Source organism: Poecilia mexicana, unplaced genomic scaffold (assembly GCF_051168715.1).
Source record: "Poecilia mexicana isolate PSO_F unplaced genomic scaffold, ASM5116871v1 scaffold_16, whole genome shotgun sequence".
Classification (NCBI taxonomy): domain Eukaryota; kingdom Metazoa; phylum Chordata; class Actinopteri; order Cyprinodontiformes; family Poeciliidae; genus Poecilia; species Poecilia mexicana.
Genome location: NW_028263385.1, coordinates 29,603,827 through 29,626,368, shown reverse-complemented (window position 1 = coordinate 29,626,368; position 22,542 = coordinate 29,603,827). Strand labels below are relative to the sequence as shown.

Below are 22,542 nucleotides of genomic sequence, written 5' to 3'. Positions count from 1 at the left end.
TTACATAAAGAACATTGCTTTCTTTGTTTTAATAGGTAACTTCTCATAGAAGTGGGCAGAAGTCACTTGTTGGGTACCCAAAGGTTCAATCCTGGGACCCCTCTTATTAAATAAGTATATGCTCCCACGAGCTTGGGTTATAACAAAAAATAAGATTAGCTACCATGACTATGCAGATGATACACAACTCTACATTACGATGTCACCAGATGACTCTGAATCCATCCAAGCACTAAACAGATGCATAGAAGAGAAAAATGTGTGGCTGTGTCAAAACTTTCTCCAGCTGAACAGAAACAAAACTGATGTTATAATCTTTAGACCTGAAGAGGAACGATCTAGAGTCAACACACAGCTTCTGTTACTACAGCTGGAAACTAGCGATCAGCCTTGAAATCTAGGTGTGATGATGGACTCTAACTTGAACCTTCAGAGCCACATAAAGACAGTTACAAAGTCAGCCTTCTATCTCCTGAAGAATATTTCCAGGATTAGAGGACTAATACTTTGGCAAGATCTAGAGCAGCGTTTCTCAAAGACGGCGGTACCGCCCCCCGGGAGGCGTTCAGAGGACAGCAGGGGGTGTTGGCGGAAATTTTTACAAAGGGGGGCGTTTGCTCGAAGGTAAACTTTACACCTTAAATGCACAACTATACCAGTTTAGACTTTCAGCAGCTTGTTAAAATTGTATTGTGTAACATTAAAACATGCTTGGCCTCAACTGTGTCGATGGTAGCTCTCCTTCTCTTCAGTGTTTGTAGCGTCTTGGCGCAGCTCCATTCTCCTGTAGCTTCTCCGCGTCAGTTCAGCGTCAGCCTCCACAATTTAATTATTTATTTCTTGTTCATAGAAATTGAAAAAAAAAATTGGGGCCCTGTCAAATACAAAATTAATCATATTGCATTTTCAAAGATTGTTTTTAGCAGTAAAAATTTAATGTTCCCACTCCCAGATCAAAAAGCACACATCCATATTTGCCCTGAACCCCCCTATCTGCGTTAAATGGTTCATTCCTGCTTGGAGCACTTCAGAGTGACGCTGTTAGCAGCAGACAGTGGAAGATGAGAACTATTGTGGCAGTTACTATGCTGCTAAGAAAAGTTATAAAATCAGGTTTTCAAAAAAAAAAAGAGAGGGAGAGAGAGAAAAAGGCAAGATTGTTTATAACCCAGTTTTTCTCCATGAGAGGTGAAGTTGACTGTGTGAGATCAAACATTTAGCATAGTTAGCTTAGCTACAAACTACTGTTTGCCTCCTTTTCACTAGCATTTAATGAATTAAGGAAAAAAAAATACGGTAACACTTTATTTGAAGGGGGGTGAATAAGACTGACATGACACTTTCATAAACATGACATAACACCTGTCATGAACATGAATAAGCCTTCATGAATATTTATGACTGTAGTCATAAAGCGTCATTCGGTAAATTATGACACTTTTAATACAAAGTTGACATTATTCAAAATGTCTTTGTTATGACAACTTGACATTAACCAAGAAATCATTACTGTTATAAATTTGTTATAAAAGTATTACTGATTGCACTTTTAAAATTAGGTAACTTTATGTTATTAAAGGTAAAGTTTAAGCATGTCAACTTTGTATTAAAAGTGTCGTAATTTACCGAATGACGCTTTATGACAACAGTCATAAATATTCATGAAGACTTATTCATGTTCATGACAGGTGTTATGTCATGTTTATGAAAGTATCACGACAGTCTTATTCACCCCCCTTCAAATAAAGTGTTACCAAAATTACCAACATATTCATATATTTAACTTGTCCCTTGTACCTTTTACCACTTAACAACAGATGAGTCAGTCAGCAGCAGCTCTAACCCACGTCCCTCCTGGCCTGTTCTCTTCTGAGTGAAATTAAAGCTGCAGTATGTCACTTTTTTATATATATTTTTTCCACATATGTTTTAAAACTGTCATTATGTTGTGACAGTATGGTATGAGAGGTAATCCGTGAAAAATCTATTTCCTCTGCCTTCTCCCAGTGCTAGAAACAACCAGTCAGGAGAGTTTTAGTGCTGTCAATCACAATCTCATGTGGTGCTGCTCATTCTTCCTCCCCCTCGATTTGTGCCATGCTGCAGCTAGCATAGCACAGAGCTGTGCAGATTCAAACTGTGAATGATCAGTTTAGTTAGCATAGCTACCAATGATGTCAGATAAACGGTTTATTGTAATAAAAATTCATTTTAATGTCAGAACTGCCTGTCTGACATTAAAATTTGGCTGAATGACAACTACCTCCAGTTAAATGCAGGCAAGACTGAGACGCTTATTGTTGCTCCTGATGATAAAATCGTGGAAATCAGGAAGCATGTTGGGTTTTTAAATCCTTTGAATAAAAACAGTCTCCGAAATCTGGGTGTTCTCTTTGATAGTTCTTTGACTTTGGACAATCATTGCAAATTGTTAGTTCGCAACTATTTTTACCATTTAAGGAATATTTCGAAGCTGCGAGCTATTTTATCACAGAAGGAATTGGAAACGATTGTCCATGTTTTTATTTGTTCTCGTTTAGACTACTGTAATGGCCTTTTAGTGGGTCTAAGTAAATCCTCCATGGCTTGCCTTCAGTCTGTGCAAAACGCTGCAGCCAGACTTTTAACTAAAACCCACAGAACAGCTCGTATAACCCCTGTTCTGGCCTTCATGCATTGGCTCCCAGTGTGTTTTAGGACCCATTTTAAAATTCTGGTTTTAACTTTTAAGGTACTCCATGGTGAGGCTCCCAAATATATATTGGACTTTTTGAAGCCTTTCATAAAGTCCAATATATAGTATTATAATCAAATGCTGCTGTCGGTTCCCAGAACTAATTTTAAAATCCTTGGTGATAGAGCATTTCAGGTGGTGGCCCTGAGGCTCTGGAACGCTCTCCCTCTATCAATGTGCTGTCCAGAGTCAACTGACTCATTCAAAAAAAGTCTCAAGACATATTTCTTCAGACTGGTTTTTGGTTAATTTTGTTCACTGATTTTAGATTTTTTTATTATTGATTTGTTTCCATTTTTGTAAAACACTTTGTGATTTTCATGTCTGTGAAAGGTTGTGACGGGGTTCTCATATGACTTGGACAAACAGAAATATGACTACCCAAAGCCAGAGTTCACTTTGGTGAAATTTATTTAGCTCTTCAGGTGGACAAAGATGGCAGGTGCAAAAATATATACAAGGATGTCCAGATAGGCCAAAACAAACAAACAGCAGTACCTTCAAGGAAAGAGTCCATCACCTTCACTGTGACATGGCAGGAGTCCAGCCACAGACTGCCTCCCTGTGGCGCAGAGCCCTGCTTTTAAAGCCACAGGCTCCGCCCACAGAAAGACCAAACAAGCAAACAAAAACAAACAATTACTTCTAACTCAAATAAACTCTTAAAGGGTACAAAATAAATAATAATAATAATGAGAAAAAAATAAACTTGTAATCAAAAATACAATAATCAATTTAATAATTTAATAGAGAACACTCAGTATGTTCCGATGACGTCACTACGTCATCACCTGACTCCTGGCGCGCCACACCCGGAAATAACCCTGCTTGAAAACAAAACCAGTAAAAAGTTTGGAAGTGAAAACAGGTTAGGATGGATGCTAACTGAAGCAGGAACACCGCGTGTGCACCCACTATGAACCGCGTCAGTTTAAGCTGGAACAGAAGTTAGTTAGCGATTGTGTAGGTTTATGTATATATGTGTACACATGTTGACACGGACTCATAATTAAGTCCCGGCTCGTGATGGCTCCTCCGTCACAAAGGTGCTATATAAATAAAGTTTACTTAAGATGCCCATGGTCTTCTCTGCAATGTCTTCCTCAGCCTCTCTGGATTCAATGTCCTGGAATAGAACGAGAACAGAATGATGGACTGTGTAACCCTAACCTTGACCACCAAAATCTAAGCAGCTCATCCTTAAGCTAACCGAGTTAATATGAAGATATTGTTACTAGTCATTTTAACCGGCATGGAAAATGCCGGTTAAAATGCCAGGGGCAACCCCAGGAATCTTGGGAGCCATGACAAAAAAATGACAAAAAATTAAATTGGGCCCCCTTCTGCACACCTGCTGTTATAATTTCTTGAGTCTGTCTAACCCATCAAAAGCATCACAATTTTAATTGCATGCAACTGCCTTGCTTTTGTTGGTCCAATACTGATACTTGCACAATATTTACTCCTCATGAAATTTCATGCAACAGTCTGCGTACAGTATGCAAGTAGGTTGCTTAAATTTTTTTCTATTAGTTTTAGCTTACTGAAATGTCTCTCCCCACGAGCAACAGTCACAGACAACGTGCAAAATATACATGAAGCTATCCAGACTTCTCAAAAAATGCTATATAATTGCATTTTATACAAGCTGCAGTATATAACTTTAATAAAAAATATGTTTTCTCCATATTTGTTGAAGCTGTCACCATGTCGTGACAGTTTGCTATGAGACAGATAATCTGTGAAAACAATCAATTTCCTCCACCTCCTCCCTGAGTTGCTACTGATGTCTAAAGAAATGTGCCGTTCTGACCAAAAACAACCAATCACAACCAGGAGAGCTGCCTTAGTGCTGTCAATCAACCTCATTCACTTACTGCTAAATATGCTAATGGTGGAGAAACAACTTATCGTTACGAAACTTATCGCTAGTTACAGCATAGCATAGAGCAAGGGGAGGGAGGATGAGCAGCCACATGAGATTGTGATCGACGGCGCTAAAACCCAACTCCTGCCTCTGATTGGTTGTTTCTAGATAGCACTGGGAGAAAGCAGAGGAAATAGATTTTTCACAGATCATCTCTCATGCCATACTGTCGCAACATAATGACAGTTTTAACAAATATGTAAAAAAAATATTTTTATATAAAAGTTACGTACTGCAGCTTTAATTTCACATAGGAGAGGGCAGGTGAGGAGGGACAGGGGTTAAAGCTGCTGCTGACTGACCCGTCTGTTAAGTGTGGTAAAAGGTACAGAGACAAGCTAAATATATGACTATATTGATCGTGAAATGGAGGCAAACAGTAGTCTGTAGCTAAAGCTAACTGTGCTAAATGGTTGATACTCTCACACAGTCTACACACCTCTTGGAGAACTGGGCTAATTGACACTCTTGTCTTTTTCTCTCTATACATCTCAATTATTATTATTATTTTTTTTTTTTTTGAAAACTTGACATTATTTTTCTTGCAGCATAGTAACTGCCTCTTGTCTTCTACTGACTGCCCTGTGTTCAGGGCAAATATAGATGTGTGCTCTTTGGTCTGGGAGGGGTAACATTTGATTTTTACTGCTAAAATAAATTTTAGAAAACACAATATGATTTTTTTTTTTTTAATTTCTATGAAAAAAAAAAAAGTAATCGTGGGGGCCCCCCTGTCGGTCAAGGTCCCCTGGAATTCTCCTAACTCTCCCCCCCTGGACAAGTACACCTCGCTGCAGCAAACAGAAAGGGGCGGGGATGGACCACTGTCAGTCTCATACTTTTTTTGGAAATGGGACTATTGCACTCCGGAAATGAAGGGGGAGCCATTTCCTATATTATCCGCGGTTTCCTGTTTTTATTTTCTTTTGAAATCTGTGATACATCTTCATCTTTAGGAAGGATTTTAACTCTCAGCATGTGTTTAGAGGATAAAGGATCCTGACTGTGAAACATGGGGATGACAGCATTATGTTGTGTGGTCACAAAGTAGATGGCATTATGTAGAAAGAACATTATGTGGAAATACTGAAGCAACATCTCAAGACATCAGCCAGGAAGTTAAATCTTGGGTGTCACGGGTCCTCCAAATGGACAATGACTTGAAGCATTCTGCCAAACTGGTTACAAAGTTAATGTTTTGGAGTGACCATCACAAAGTCCTGAAGCTTGTGGAAGGATATCCAAAATGTTTGACCACATGACATGGGTGACATATCAGACATGTTCGACACATTTGAAATCAAAATGTTTGACTTCACTACTCTTTTATGAAGTTTTAATTTTTTTATGAAGTGTTTTAAACTTACGCCTTTTATTATCTTCTTTGAATAAAATAATAAAAATTGCCTTAACATTTTTTTCTCACACATTATACAAGTATTTAGCAAACAGAAACAAAATTAGGTAATCCTAATTGACCTAAAACAGAAAAAGTTTATTTCACATCACAGAGCTTAAAAGAAAGTGTCTTTTTATATAGTGTATGTAAACTCCTGATTTCAACTGTGTATGCAGGAGTTGAGACCTAAGCAATCTAAATAGACTGCTTAGCATTATAACTCTCATAGCAGTTGGAATAAGCTACAGCTCATTGAAACAACCTCTTCTCTTATTTGAAATTGGTTTTTATTTAACTGTGAAAGTTTCTTTATAATTAAGTTTTTTTTGTCCTGCTTTTCTTTGTATATTCTCCAAAGGTTGGAAAAAATTAATCTTTTCCAACCACGTTGCCCGAATTGTACAACTTAACCTGGTTACAGTTGGTTCCAATGTTCGTCACGTAGTTGACATTTGGGAATGAACTCTCCCACTGATATCTTTAGATGTAGAATGCAGTGTGTGTGAATGTGTGTGTGTGAATGTGTGGGAGTACACCTGCAGGCTCTCTGTGCATCTACCTCTGTGTGACTCCAAAGTCAACAGTAAAGTTAAAAGGCTTTGCACTCGGTACCATTAAAGATAACAATAAAAGAACTCAGTCCTTATTATTTCTTATTGGTATCCCTGGGAAGCTGACATTTTGTGGTAGTGACAGAGCTCAACATGGGAGCAAAAAAGTGGAGAGCCATCAAGCTACATACAACATTTAAAATGAAAATAGCGTTTTAAAACGCTGTTTTAAAATAAACTTTTGAATTAAAAAAATATATTTTGAAGAATGGAAAAACATTTATTTTTTATTTTGTTTCCACTTAAGAAATATAAGTGGAAACAACCCATCAGACCTAACTTCTGAGATACACATCTGTAGATGTATTTCCAGGTAACACCTCACACTGCTTCTGTGCTTCCAAATTGACCATCTTTTTCTACTTTCTTCTTCTATTACTACTCAGTTTGTATTATTTGCTGTTATTTCAACTATTTGTCAATCTCACCCATGTAGGGCTGAAACGATTCCTCGAATGATTCGAGTACCTCGATTACTAAAATTCCTCGAGGAAAATTTACCTGCCTCGAAGCTTCGTTAATTTATGTTTTATTAGTTAGCGCACCGTGTTCCGGCCGGGACTTCATTTGCGTTGCGCGGAGCTCTCACTTCCGCCTCTGAGTTGTTGACAAAAGCTAAGTCTCAGCGGCATAAAGTCCAATCTTCAAGATTGGCCCGTGGGGATTTTATTGATTGATGATAATGCCCGACTTTTTATCGTTTTTTGGGGAACCAATAAGCATCCTTAAAATGACTGGGGAATGCCTGGAGTACGGCAGCATTTCTCCTCCGGGGCTGCTGGTTGAAAGCGAACGGCGGGAAGAGCGCTGAGGTGAGCGGTAGACTGAACAGGGCGGGCGGCTGAGTAGCTGATGCTTACCGTGTAAATGTAGCTTTACCGACGAACCGCACAATAAATTTCATATCCCGGTCTGAAGAAACGGGTGGCGGAGCGCATCGTACATGGCTGGTAGATGAGTTTCTGAGTGTGACCAGTGACGGTGTCGTAAATATCCCGTATTGCTTCCCCCCGTGTTCGTCCCCCGGTCTAACAGTTCGTCAGTCCGCTGGTCTATTTCCTCCCCTCCACCCCATGTTCGTTCATTCGCCCTCTCCTCCCACTCCAGGCGGCATTTCCCGTATTTTCAAACCCAAAGCGTGACAGGTTAGGTGGCAAGGTGAGTTTAATTAATCTATTAAACTCACTGAAGATGAATACATAAACTAAAAGCTGGATTGTAGACATTTTTTATAAGCATATTTGTGAGCCTGCCTCTTTGTTATTAAATTCAGTATAATTTCAGATTTTTCTATAACTTTTCTTCTGGTTAACTTAGAAAGTGAGCTATTATTGTTACAGGTTAGTTTTCTAAACTACAAAATCGCAACTGTTAGGGATGCTAAATATTAAAAATTGGACTGATATTGATATCTGATCGTAACACCGGTATTATGCCAGATTTACCAATATTTCATTTTATAATTTTTTTTATCCGATTACTCGATTAATCGTAAGAATAATCGATAGATTACTCGATTACTAAAATATTCGTTTACAACAGCCCTACACCCATGCAATTTCCTGTCCCCATTTCCCTGCTGGACTTAAATGTAAGCTCAGTATGTGAAAAAAGGGGATGCATGCTTTGCTATGAATTATCTACACTATGACTAGATAACAAGGTCAGAAAAAAGTTTTAAGGAAAAATAGCAAGGGAGAGGGAAGTAGGTCAGTTCCTTGCTTGACTTTTACAAACTTAACATATAGATGTGCAGTGGAATAAGGTGTGTTTTGGTTCAGCTTAAAAATAAAAAATTGCAACCTACACACAAACTGACAGATCAGTGAAGCATTTGTTTAAATTAGCTAATCAACAACCGCTGAGTTAGCTTGGCTAATAGCAGCGGTAGCTAATATACCACAGAGATCACTTATTAATAATCGCAAAACATCAAGCCTAAAAACATAAAACTGTACCGAACTGAATGTTCTGTTATTTTTTGGGGATAATGTTTGACTGTTTTTGGTGCTGAATCTTGATGCATAAAGTGTGTTGTCAGTTGCTATGGCAATGAGTCTGCATGTAGCGTAAAGCCGACACAGAGCGAGAAAAAAAGAATAAGTGGTTTTGAGTTATTTTTCCCATTGCATAGCACCAAATGAGTCATACCTACATCTCTAGGTTTCACTTTAACGGAATACTTCTGCTGCCGGAGTGCAGCTGTAAATGGCATGTAAAAGAATAGTCTTATTAGGTGGTGAAATGCATTTGTGGTACAACTTTTTGTAGCAATAGTTTCATAACATGTTTCACAAATTACCTCATTTTGTTTGACATCATCCATCCTCCTTCAAAAGAAACAAAAAGAGATTACCACATGGACTGACACTGATGTTAGTCATTGTTTGATAAATTGGTATTGGTCCCACTGGTAAAACTATGCTAACCATTTATTTTTATCTGGTTGCCATTTGTGTTTTGTAGGGGAGAGGGCCAGTCATCTTTTAAATGAATTCTAATTGTTCAGTCATTCTAACCCAATCATGGTACAACACAGAACAAACAGCCTGATTATTATTGGTTATTACTTAGCAAGCAGTGTTATAGTGTGATGTTTAAGTTAGGGTCCAGCTTGTACCCAGTTCAGATCCAAAGCAGTTGCCCAGGCAGTTAATGGTGGTTCTCAAAGTAATACTTTCTGATCTCAGTTATCAAACGTTTCTCTTTCCTTTTAAAGATACATTATAAATGTAGAAGGTTTAAAATGTATGACTGAACCTGATGAACAAATGGTTAATGATGTTCTGATGGTTGCAAATAGCTAATATTGAGAAAGACGAGCTAACTCAAAATTTTATTTGAAAGTCTAAGCTTTGTATTTGTTGTGGTAATTACTTGGGATGTAAGGTGTTTTAAAGTGGATATTGTAGTTTTGAGGTGATTTCAAGGTGCTCCTGCCCTGCCTGTTGGGGATTTTATTCCAATAATGCCTTGGCCTTTTTCATATACCAGCTGAAAAATTGAGAAGGTGAAACTGAATAGAAATATAGCAGAGGACACTCATATTTCATCTCTTGTCCTGATGTGGAGTTATTGCACAGGTGATGCTTTAGAATTGGACTTGCCTGTAGGATGTCATCTGGCCAGAATCTATCTGAAAGAACTAGTTTGCTTATCTGTCCCTGCAGGATTCTCACCTAATCAGATAACTCCAAGTGGATAATTCATGAGACTTCATAAAGAAGGGGAAAAAATGCCCTGTGAACAGGGGAGGCCATATTACTTATCTCCATGCCACCGATTGAGCAACACGCCTCAGCTCTAAAAAAAAATAGGAAAAGGGCCACATGGATCATGCCAGAAAACATTTGTAGTTGTAAGGAGCTCTGTCTCAATATCACATTTCTCAATTCTTTTCAATACTGGCACCAATTAATCACAAATTGCGTAAACAGTTTTAAAGCTACTACTTTTATGTTTATAAAAGTCAGTGTAAGTGAACATGGCAGAAAGGGAGTGGAGGGCCACTAGGCCCATCTGAATTGATTCATGCTCAGTAAGTATGCACCAATTTCCTTAATTTTGGGAGATTGGTTGATACCTATATGTGAAACTCATCTTATCCACCTACCTTACCTACATCAGCAAAGGTCAAAAAGTCAACCACTGCCCTCTTCTGCTCTGTAATAATAGAGGTTTGACTGACAGACCCAACCACCAGGTCATGTCTGCACGTTTGCAGTTAACATTAGTCACCCCCCTGTTGCCAACTCAGCGACTTTCTTACTATATTTTGCGACATTTCAGAGCAAAAAAATTGGTATTGGCCAAAATTGGGATTGTTTTCACTACATTTACTCAAACTCAATCTTTTAAAAAAATCAGCATTTATATTGAGCAAAAATAATTAGTATCATATATATATATATATTTAGACAGTTTAAGTCCAAATTAAAAGTAGGATGTATCTATATCTAGAACAGTGTTTCTCAACCCTGGTCCTCACCGCCCCCCCCTGCTCTGCATGTTTTAGATGTGCCTCTATTCCAGAACAGCTGATTCAAATGATTGCATGATCATCAGGTACTGCAGAAGTAGGGCTGTTGTAAACGAATATTTTAGTAATCGAGTAATCTATCGATTATTCTTATGATTAATCGAGTAATCGGATAAAAAAAAATTATAAAATGAAATATTGGTAAATCTGGCATAATACCGGTGTTACTATCAGATATCAATATCAGTCCAATTTTTCATATTTGAGCATCCCTAACAGTTGCTTTTTTGTAGTTTAGAAAACTAACCTGTAACAATAATAGCTCACTTTCTAAGTTAACCAGAAGAAAAGTTATAGAAAAATCTGAAATTATACTGAATTTAATAACAAAGAGGCAGGCTCACAAATATGCTTATAAAAATGTGTACAATCCAGCTTTTAGTTTATGTATTCATCTTCAGTGAGTTTAATAGATTAATTAAACTCACCTTGCCACCTAACCTGTCACGCTTTGGGTTTGAAAATACGGGAAATGCCGCCTGGAGTGGGAGGAGAGGGCGAATGAACGAACATGGGGTGGAGGGGAGGAAATAGACCAGCGGACTGACGAACCGTTAGACCGGGGGACGAACACGGGGGGAAGCAATACGGGATATTTACGACACCTTCACTGGTCACACTCAGAAACTCATCTACCAGCCATGTACGATGCGCTCCGCCACCCGTTTCTTCAGACCGGGATATGAAATTTATTGTGCGGTTCGTCGGTAAAGCTACATTTACACGGTAAGCATCAGCTACTCAGCCGCCCGCCCTGTTCAGTCTACCGCTCACCTCAGCGCTCTTCCCGCCGTTCGCTTTCAACCAGCAGCCCCGGAGGAGAAATGCTGCCGTACTCCAGGCATTCCCCAGTCATTTTAAGGATGCTTATTGGTTCCCCAAAAACGATAAAAAGTCGGGCATTATCATCAATCAATAAAATCCCCACGGGCCAATCTTGAAGATTGGACTTTATGCCGCTGAGACTTAGCTTTTGTCAACAACTCAGAGGCGGAAGTGAGAGCTCCGCGCAACGCAAATGAAGTCCCGGCCGGAACACGGTGCGCTAACTAATAAAACATAAATTAACGAAGCTTCAAGGCAGGTAAATTTTCCTCGAGGAATTTTAGTAATCGAGGTACTCGAATCGTTCGAGGAATCGTTTCAGCCCTATGCAGAAGCCTGTTAATCACCCAGAGATACAATTCAGGTGTGTGGCAGAAGGGAAATACCTAAAACATGCAGGACAGGGGGGCGGTGAGGACCAGGGTTGAGAAACACTGATCTAGAATTTTCATGTTTAGAATTAAAAGACTAAAAAACTAAGTTTTGAAAGTAACCCAAGGAAACATTTCCAGGTATAAACTATACACATTCACATTAACTGTCCTTTAAGTAGAATGAACAGAGTTTCAGTAACACTTTATTAGAAGGGGTGTGCATAAGACTGGCATGACACTGTCATAAACATGACATAACATCTGTCATGAACATAAAGAAGTCTTTATGAATGTTTATGACAGTTGTCATGAAGTGTCATTCGGTAAATAATGACACTTTTAATGCAAAGTTGCTCTAAAAGTTGCATTAAAAGTGCCAACTTTGCATGATTTTGTAAATAATGAATAATGACACTTTTAATGCAAAGATGGCATTTTAATGGACTTTCAATGCAACTTTTAGAGCAACTTTACATTAAAAGTGTCATTATTTACCGAATGACACTTCATGACAACTGTCATAAACATTCATAAAGACTTCTTTATGTTTATGACAGTGTCATGTCAGTCTTATGCACACCCCTTCTAATAAAGTGTTACCACAGCAATAATCTAAATACTCAGCAAAGAAACTTTGCTGAGTATTTAGATTATTGCTGTAACTCTGTGCAGGATTTGTTGTTGTTTTTCTGTGAGTCTCTAAGTGCCAGGTGGCCATGTTTGTGAGGCTAACCAGCGGAGCATATTCTGCATCAGACGGATGGTAATTACCAGGTGTTCAGCCTTGGCAGAAGCACTGTGTTGGTTGTTGGTCACCATTGGATGTGTTTACATGTTTTGATGCGTGTGGCTACAGAGTGTAACACCCCTTCTATCTCTATTTTCCCTCAGCTGTTTGAACTGCTGGGACCAGAGGGCCTAGAGATGATATCCACCCTCCTGCAGAGCAGAACAACTATTGTTGACTCCTTTCTTTCCCTCCCAAATGAAAAGACAGGATATCTACCAGGTGAGACAACATGGCAGTTTTGGGATCTGATCTGTTTTTACGGTTTGCATGAACTTTTTCTCCTATACTGATGCACATGTGGTACTGACACATTTCCTGTCATTTCAGTCATCTTGAGTGAATTTAATTTTTACTTCGAAGCCTGCCTTGTATGGCATGAATTCCACCTACTGCCATCCTAGATGTTTATTTTATGTAGGATAGAGATGATGTTTTATGACCAAACGTGACTGCTTAGACTATAAGTTCAATCTTCATACTCTTCTGTTTTTGCACAATAGAAGCATGTGTAAGTCATTGTTTGGTTTTCATAACAATTAGAGCTGACCTTGGAGATCTCTTTAAACTTCACAAAACATTTGGAAAGGGTGTTGTCCTATTTTTTGTTTTTGTTTTTTAAAATATTTTTTAAAGTAGTTTCAGTAGAAATTTGGCACAAGCCAATTGCACTAATCCTCCAAGCCAACTGAATTTTCCCACTTGGGGACAATAAAGGCTATTTCTATTCCATTCTATTGTGCAACAGGAGTCTAGTTATGTCTGTGAATGACTGTATATGATTGATTAGGGCATTTAATAATAAGACTAGTATTTTAGCCAAAAATGAGTAAACTAGGGCATCACTTGATTATCAAAAAAAAAAAAAAACCTAATAATAATAACATAACATAAATTCATTCTCAGTTACTGTTTAGTAACTGAGAATGAATTTATGTTATTATGATTAGGGTAATAATAATAATAATATTATTATTATTATTATTATTATATGATAAGGATTCCGTTTTAAAATAATAGATGAAGTCCAGCACTGACATTATCTGAATGGCAAGATATTATACATGTGTATGAAATAAATACAGACAACAAGGTTTGGAGGGGATTGAAACTGTAAATAATAGCCTTTTATGTATTTCAGTATAATGAAAAAGCAGAGCAAAGTTCAAAATAGCATTAAGTTCTAACTAGCAGGTTACCAATCATTATGCTTCCTCACTATGCTCTACTTTTGTACTTATGATTAGGCATAGAAAGAGCCATCTGCCACAGGACATTCAGTACCAACCACCAACACGTTCCTGTTTCTTACCTTGCAGAAGACATATTGAACTAGGTTTATAAATGACTCACTGATTATGGTGCAGATTGTGTTATCCATCTTAAAAATAACAAACCAGCCAGTGAATCTTAAAACACAATGTAATCCTGGTTACATTTAGAGCCAACCCAAGGCATAAATGAACTGAACAGCTTCCTAAAGCACCCAGGCCTTCAAAGGACCATTATAAATGCTAACATTTTAACCCACACCACAGATGTAGAATTTTAACATTTGTTTATTTAGAATGACAATGCTGTTAATTTTTATTTAATGGTTTTAGCATAGACAAAATATTTTGGAGCTGGTATTTTTACTTTGTAAAAGTGCAAAGAACAATCTTTATTAGGGATGCTCCGATCAGGTTTTTTGCTGCCGATTCCGATACCGATCACCCATGAGGCCGATCTCTGCCGATCGCCTGGATTGACTGTTTATTTTTTGCGTTAATTATAAATTATACTATGTGATCTGGCAAAATTAAAAAAATTTAATAAATTCACCTAATTAACATAAACATGCAACATACTTGCAGGCACAATACAGCAGCTACTCAGTCAAAAGAACAACTGTTAAATGTTGCAACCAGTTAAACAACATTTAGGGTTGAGAATTTAGGTACAGAGAATTTAGGGTTCTCTGTACCCTAAATTATACACGAGTCAAATAAGTCTCAAAACACTGCCGATATCAAATAATGTCTAGCAAAAGAGGGAAACATTCATTCAAAGTCAAATGCAGGTTGCATCAAAATAAATAATCATGGGTTACTGAATCAATCCTTCCTGATAGCATGGCTAGCTGATTAATGTTGATTCTGATTGGTTGTTTCTGACTGAGCAGAGTAATTCTGCAGAACACAGGATGAGGGAGAGGAGATTGATTTTTTTTTTTTTTCAAAAATAATCTCTCATGTTTGGACATAGCGAAAGTTTTAATATGTGAAATCTTTCTTGTTGTTGTTGTTTACGTTACATGCTGCAGCTTTAAGCAGACTTTCCGGGTGGAGCAGAAACGGCGCTACGTATTATGTGAAATATTACTACCAGTAGTGCATAGCGACAGTTCAACAGCGAGAGCAAAACCAGCGTCTTTGACCGCTAGCTCAAAAACTTAAATTATTTTTTGGGTTATTTGTTTAGCTTTCTGACCATCAAGCTAATCCGGGTGAGTGTTAGTAGTTGTGCACTGCTTTACCTGCTATCTGGCCGCTCCAGATGTCAATTTTTCCTTGCGTTGAGCCTCGATGTAGCCAAACTCCATCAAGTGCTTGTTTTTTAAATGTCATATTATATTCGTTGTGTAATTTTCAGAGGTAATTTTCCGCCACAACACGCAAACTTCCCCATTCACTCTGAGCATTATAGTTACACACTTGTTGCCGCGCGCTTGCGCTGTGTGAAGGGAAAAGGAGATCAGCTGCACACGCAGGCTGAGAAGTGAGATACAGGTGATCGTTTTGGTGATCGGCAACAAGAGACCGTGATCGGCGATCACCGATCATACACTTTTTCACGGAAATCGGCTGATTATAATCGGTGGCCGATCGATCGGCACACCTTTAGTCTTTATAGATTGTTTTATTACCATAGCTACAATCTGATACTGAGTTTAATCTTTGAGTTTTAGCTCTGTTTAACAAATAATGTATTTGTGAAGATATATTTATCTCAGCAAGTTACATTTATCACTGATTGGTTTTCAGCTTGACCAATTAAACTAGCCCCCACTCTCCTCTCCCAGGTTTCATCAAATCTATACTGAAACCCTATTAGTGATGCTGATGTTCTTAGCAGGAGTTCAAGACCTCACACAACATTGGACCAGCCCTTATTGAGGAACTACACTGTATTTCAACACTGCTCATCCCTGTGTTGGAATACAGAGGGATAAACAGGATGATTTAGTTAATGTGGCACTAGCAGAGGCCAAGCTTTTCCATGTCTTGACTGTTGAGTTTGTAATTAACACCACAGAGAATATTTATTTTGGACTAGGAGTTTTTCTGGTCTCCTCATGGATGCGCAGAGCAACTCTGCCTGACTGGAGGTAGAGAAGGCATTTGATATGGCTCAGTTTGAAGCATTATGGCCCTGAAAAAAAACACACACAAAAAAACTGTTGGGTCATACCAACTGCGCGACTACAAGGCAGGCTGGTTACTGATGTATTAAAAAATATTTTAGTCAGTGTTTTTTTTTTTTTTTTTTTGTTAAATACAGAGCTTAAAGTGCTCCGTCTGGGGGCCAGACTTCTGGCTTTTCAAGCAAAGTGAGCATTGGACCAAATGGCCTGCCTCAACTAAGCTATAGATAATAGACAAAGATGTCTGCCAATCAGAATTCTAGCTCCCGTGTTCTTGACCAATGACTGTAAGACGGTTTGTAGAGAAGAAGCGCATGCGATCAGTTCGGCGGTTAAATCAAATGCGATATGAAAGAAGATGGAGTTTGTCTCACCCAGTAAAGAAACACATTTACTTGAGAAAGGAATTAAAAACAGGTGGCGCCGGGCATGGCTAGAGGAAAGGGAAGTTGGCAGAAATTTTTACAAAAGGGAGGCGCTTTGATTTCTTTGGGGGGCGTTTGGTCGAAGGTAAACTTTACACCTTACAATCACATCAATACCAGTTTAGACTTTGAGCAACTTCCTAAAACTGCATTGTGTAACATTAAATCATGCCTGGCTGCAACTGTATCAATGGCAGCTCTTCTTCTTCTGTTCAGTGTTTGTAGCTTCTTGGCGCTGCTCCGTTCTGCTGCTACTGGTAGCTTCACAGCATCAGTTCAGTATTACACCGGCTCATGACGTTGCTGTGATTCACTTTGTCTGGTGTCTGATTTTCAAATATTTTATGTTTTATTGAGGATTTTTGTACATATGTTTTGGCAGTTCTGTGATCATGTCAAAACAGCAACTTATATTAAAAAGTGTTGTATTTCCGTCTGGATGCTGCCCGCTTCCATGGAAGGACAACAGAAAATCGCTCTTATAAACATGTAATTACTAAAATCACGATACTACGGTGGCCGACAGGTGCAAATGCGCACCAAAAGAGAAAACATGCAAACAAAAGAAAAGACACACCCCCGAATCAAATGCAGCAAACAAAAAAGAAAACACCCCCGAATTAGAAAACACCCCCGAATTAGAAAACACCCCCGAATTAAATGCAGCAAACAAAAAAGAAAACACCCCCGAATTAGAAAACACCCCCAAATTAGAAAACACCCCCCGAATTAAATGCAGCAAACAAAAAAGAAAACACCCCCGAATTAGAAAACACCCCCGAATTAGAAAACACCCCCGAATTAGAAAACACCCCCGAATTAAATGCAGCAAACAAAAAAGAAAACACCCCCGAATTAGAAAACACCCCCGAATTAAATGCAGCAAACAAAAAAGAAAACACCCCCGAATTAGAAAACACCCCCGAATGAAATGCAGCAAACAAAAAAGAAAACACCCCCGAATTAGAAAACACCCCCGAATTAGAAAACACCCCCGAATGAAATGCAGCAAACAAAAAGTGTTGAAAACGGAAGTGCTCCAGACCACTATGCGGAGTCTAACAAAAAATAGCTGTGTCCGAATTCAGGCTCTGCATCCTTTCAAGGGCCCTGAGAAACTGATCCTTCGAAGCATAGACATAATAAAAGAGTACACCCTCCCCCCCACGATTGGCTGCTCCGGCGCAAATACACTTTGCTTTGCTCAACCAAAACAGCAGAAGATGCCTTCAGCACTGCGGAATATTGTTGATCGGATCGACGGACTACTGACGTGAGGGCTCGACAGACTTTTCGCAAGTAAGATGGACATATTACTGTGTATTTTTGTGATTAGAATATTACTATACTGTATTTATGTCCACTGGCGAAATACCAGCTAATGCTAGCTATAGTGCTTGGTGTTCAGCCCCCGCTCTGACAGCTAACCGAGATTCCGTAAATCTTAAAATGTTTAAGTCATTCTCCAACATTTAGATTATCTGATACAAGAGCCTACTATAGAAATGAAACAATATTATAAAAATCATAACATTCACCAGCAAAGTTTACACAGATGACAATGGCTATTATTTAATTATTTAACTCAGTCAACGTAAGATAACTCGAAAATGTCCCGTTTTTGTTTTGAAGGTTTCCTACGACGTGAGGAAGAAGGGAGAGACAGATTCACTGCACAGCACGGATGAATCTCGTATCGGATTTTGGACCCAATCTCAGCTGCTGAATCACTCTTAAACCAGAACTCGTAGGCTGGAAAACATTATATATATATATATATATATATATATATATATATATATATATATATATATATGTATATATATATATATATATATATATATATATATATATATATGTGTGTGTGTGTGTGTGTGCGTGCATAATCATGCATAGCCTAATGTATATTATTCAGTATTAATGATTATTTATTTATGTTTGTATACTTATATAAGTATGTATTGATAAGACGAGAGCAGTCCATTAGGCGTCTGTCCTTTTATTATGTCTATGTGAGAAACGGCCCGATCTACAGAAGACGGATCCTTCGAAGGCCACGAATATGGACGACCAGAAGAGAGAAGCTGTAGCCTCCGGCTAGCTGCCTAGCCTCCATCTCGGCGTTATGTTGCTTAGCAACCGTGACAACGTGAAGCACAGAGCAACGAAGTAAAAAAAACGGACTCAGTTGTTTTTTACTCTTTATTTCTGTATTATTCTTCACCTTTTGTAATAAAAGTTGTTCCATAGTAAAAAGAAAATCTGTCTGATTCTAAAATGTTTAATGTATACAATGGATATTATTCATTTTCAAATACTCTCCAGATCTCAGGTAGTAAGACATTACAGTTAAATAAACTATGTTTGAAGGCTTAACTTTAATCAGTGTATTTGCTCAGGAATAAATTAAATACTTTATTAATATCTACATGGAGCGCCCGGCCAGCTGACAGCTTGCGAGTGAAGCTGGCTGTTAATGCAGCGGGAGAAGACATCTCCGAAAACGTCGGAGCAATATTGGAAGTAGGTGATTTATTAATGAACCGAGCAGATATTTCAGATCTATACATCTACATTCTCGCCTAAAAACATTGTAAAAAATAAATTTGTGTAATTTTAAGTGTAATACAGCAAAAATTATTTTGTCGCCATTGCTGCTTCGGGGGTGTTTTCTAATTCGGGGGTGTTTTCTAATTCGGGGGTGTTTTCTTTTTTGTTTGCTGCATTTAATTCGGGGGTGTTTTCTAATTCGGGGGTGTTTTCTTTTTTGTTTGCTGCATTTCATTCGGGGGTGTTTTCTAATTCGGGGGTGTTTTCTAATTCGGGGGTGTTTTCTAATTCGGGGGTGTTTTCTTTTTTGTTTGCTGCATTTAATTCGGGGGTGTTTTCTAATTCGGGGGTGTTTTCTAATTCGGGGGTGTTTTCTTTTTTGTTTGCTGCATTTAATTCGGGGGTGTTTTCTAATTCGGGGGTGTTTTCTAATTCGGGGGTGTTTTCTAATTCGGGGGTGTTTTCTTTTTTGTTTGCTGCATTTGATTCGGGGGGGTGTCTTTTCTTTTGTTTGCATGTTTTCTCTTTTGCTGCGCATTTGCACCTGTCGGCCACCGTACGATACCCTCACTTTGTATCCCTCTGAAAAATGAACCCATTTAAATAAAGAAATCCCTCCATGGTGATACCACGATAGAGAGCGTTCATTTTATAGCGTTAACACCGGTGCTGTAAGTGGTCCGGTATAAAACGGGTGTGATAGAACAACGGTACTGCCACAACACTTTTAAATTTCAATAATCAGAATACCGAAATTGTTTCCGTTGTTTTAAAAGGTTTATGTCAGTCTGTCTTTTCCCCATCGATACGCCCTGCACCTTATGGGGTAAAAAAAAACAAAAAAAACGATGCGCACATTGCGCAAAACTCTGAAACAGGAGAAGCGGGACATAAAACGGAGCGACGAACTAGATGTGAATTATGGCATAAAAACAGAGAATCCAACGCTGAACAGTGAAAAATCAACACATGATGTGAAACACATGATGATTAGTATTGTTAGAAGCAATTGTTTGCACTATTCAAAGACACTTTTTATTAAACTGTGGCAATAGCAACGCTATAGTTAATTTCTATCACCACTATAAGTTTTCAGGCTCAGGATTTTTTTTTAACTTTAAGCCCTGTAAATAAAAACAAGGAATGCTGAGCATAATACGTTAGGGGATACCATGGGTCATGCAACATTATATGTGACAAAAAACGTATAGAATGCATGAATTGGGCTGCTTGACTTGGTGACACAAATACACACTGTTGTATGATTTTCGCAAGCATTCTATTTCAATGCTTTCCTTCTTTTGTTTGTCCTATCCTTTATGTGCTCAGCATAGGTGCTAGATATTTTTAGTGATATTTGTGAAAAGATAACACCAATGGTTAATTTATCATTGCCACAGCTATCTTCTAATCTTTATTCAAGGTAAGTTGGAGATTAGAGGGAAGAGCTCTGGCTTTGTTACAATAATCCTTCAACTATTTTAAGTCATGCACACTCGTCCACTAAAGTTTTTCTGGAGTCATTTAAGATTCATGCTTCTTGATTTTAATTCCTGGTGTGACACCAGTACATGGTCTAATTATGCAGCGTACAAACTTATTGCGCTTTGAACCCATTCAACAGTTTAAATCAGTAATTTATGTTTAAAACTTTTTAATTCACTATTGCTTGTTATTTTCCAGTAACTTGTTATACCTTTTTGTGACCACTGTGTAAATCTCTTATCCATTCTTGCAGGGAGAAAATCTCTATCATAAGCAGGCCATCTTAAAATCCGAGCACTTCTTTCAATTTTTACTTGCTTTAATATTGCATGCCATATGTCTAACGATACTTTTATCCATAAGGATAAAAGTATCGTTATCCCAATCGTGGATAGGTCAGAATCTGCATGTTTTTTAATAAGATAATGATCTCCGAGCCAGGATTGTAGAGGTATATCACTGTAAGACAAGTCTCTCTTTCCATTTAGCTTCACATGTTGGGTCATACCAACTAACACTCTCATTTGCGCTGCTCTGGAATAGCCCTCTGGTGTGGTAAAGCCCATCCACCCCTTTTTTTATGACGTTATAGTGTCTGGAATTTTACTCTCGGTTTTTGTTTAGTCCAGATAAAATTTGGGATTATTCTATCCCAATCGTGGAATTGTTTGTCGGGTACCTTTTGTAGGCAGAGCCTGAAAAAGATAAAGAACCCTTGTTAAAAGGTTCATCTTTTATCTATTCGATTATGTGGATTCATAGGTAATAATGACCAACGCTGTAAATCTGCCCTAATCTCTACTGTCAGTGGGATGTAATTGCATTCAAAAAGGTTGGCTAACTCTGCAGGAATTTTAACTCCCAGATATTTTATAGGTGTATTGTGCCATTTGAACCTGAACATTTTCTGAATTCTTACTGACGGTTGATAGTTAAATGAGAGAACTTGTTTTGTGTAGATTTGATTTATACCCTGAGTAAGTGCCGAATGTCTTGAATAAAGAAAGAAGATTAGGTAGGCTGACTTCCGGGCTAGTTAGCATTACGAGCACATCATCAGCATAGAGGCATATCTTGTGCACTGTGCCTTTAATGGTTACACCCATAATCGTCTTGTGTTCTCTGATGGCCTGTGCTAGAGGCTCAATAAGAAGCTCAAACAATGTGGGGCTGAGAGGGCAACCTTGGCGACAGCCCCTTCCTAATTGTATTTGATAAATCCCATTAATCTTAATCCTAGCAGAGGGTGACTCATACAGAGACCGAAAGCAACCTATAATTTGATTTTTAAAGCCAAATCTTTCCAAAGCTAAATAAAGATAGTTCCAACACACTGAGTCAAACACCTTTTCTGCATCTAAACTGACAGCTATTGATTCTGTGTTTTTCATTCAATCTATGAGGTGAAGAGCCCATCTTACATTGTCATGGGTTTGCCTGTTGTGAACAAAACCGGTCTGATCTGTGTCTGAAATTTCTGGGATTATTATTTCCAGCCTTTTAGCCAGTATTGTTGCAAATATCCTGTAATCAGTATTTAAAGCTGATATTGGTTTGTATGAACCACATTCTGTTTTATTTTTACCCGGCTTAGGAACCACCGAGATCACTGATCTTCTCCAAGATAGTGGTGTTTCCCCTCTAGAAAGTACATGATTAAAGCAATCCTTAAGCAGTGGAGTGAAAAATTTTCGGAAGTGTCTATACCACTCTGCCGGGTAGCTGTCCTCAGCTGCCATCTTATTCCCTTTCATTTTTGAAATTTCTTTATTAATCTCCTCCTCAGTTATTTGTTGTGTAAGCCTATCCTTTTGATCTGTTCCTATTGATGGTAAATCCAGTGAGGCAAGAAATGCCCTCACTGAGGATGGATCTACTGCGTGACGCTGGGTGCACAAATGAGTGTAGTATAATTCAAAGGATTTTTTTATTGTCTCTTAGAGAACGGTATGTCTTTTTATCGGTTGGATTTTTAATTTT

At 38.3% G+C, this 22,542-nt stretch overlaps 1 protein-coding gene across 3 annotated transcripts in view; it reads left to right on the top strand.

The window, feature by feature from the left end:
• ascc3 (activating signal cointegrator 1 complex subunit 3) overlaps window positions 1-22,542 on the top strand; it is a 337,899-nt gene that overhangs the window by 26,068 nt on the left and 289,289 nt on the right. For all 3 annotated transcript variants that reach the window (XM_088013868.1, XM_088013867.1, XM_088013869.1), the window contains one exon: window positions 12,801-12,918. In XM_088013868.1, coding sequence (XP_087869994.1) covers window positions 12,801-12,918 — 118 coding nt within the window. The remainder of the gene's footprint in view (window positions 1-12,800; window positions 12,919-22,542) is intronic.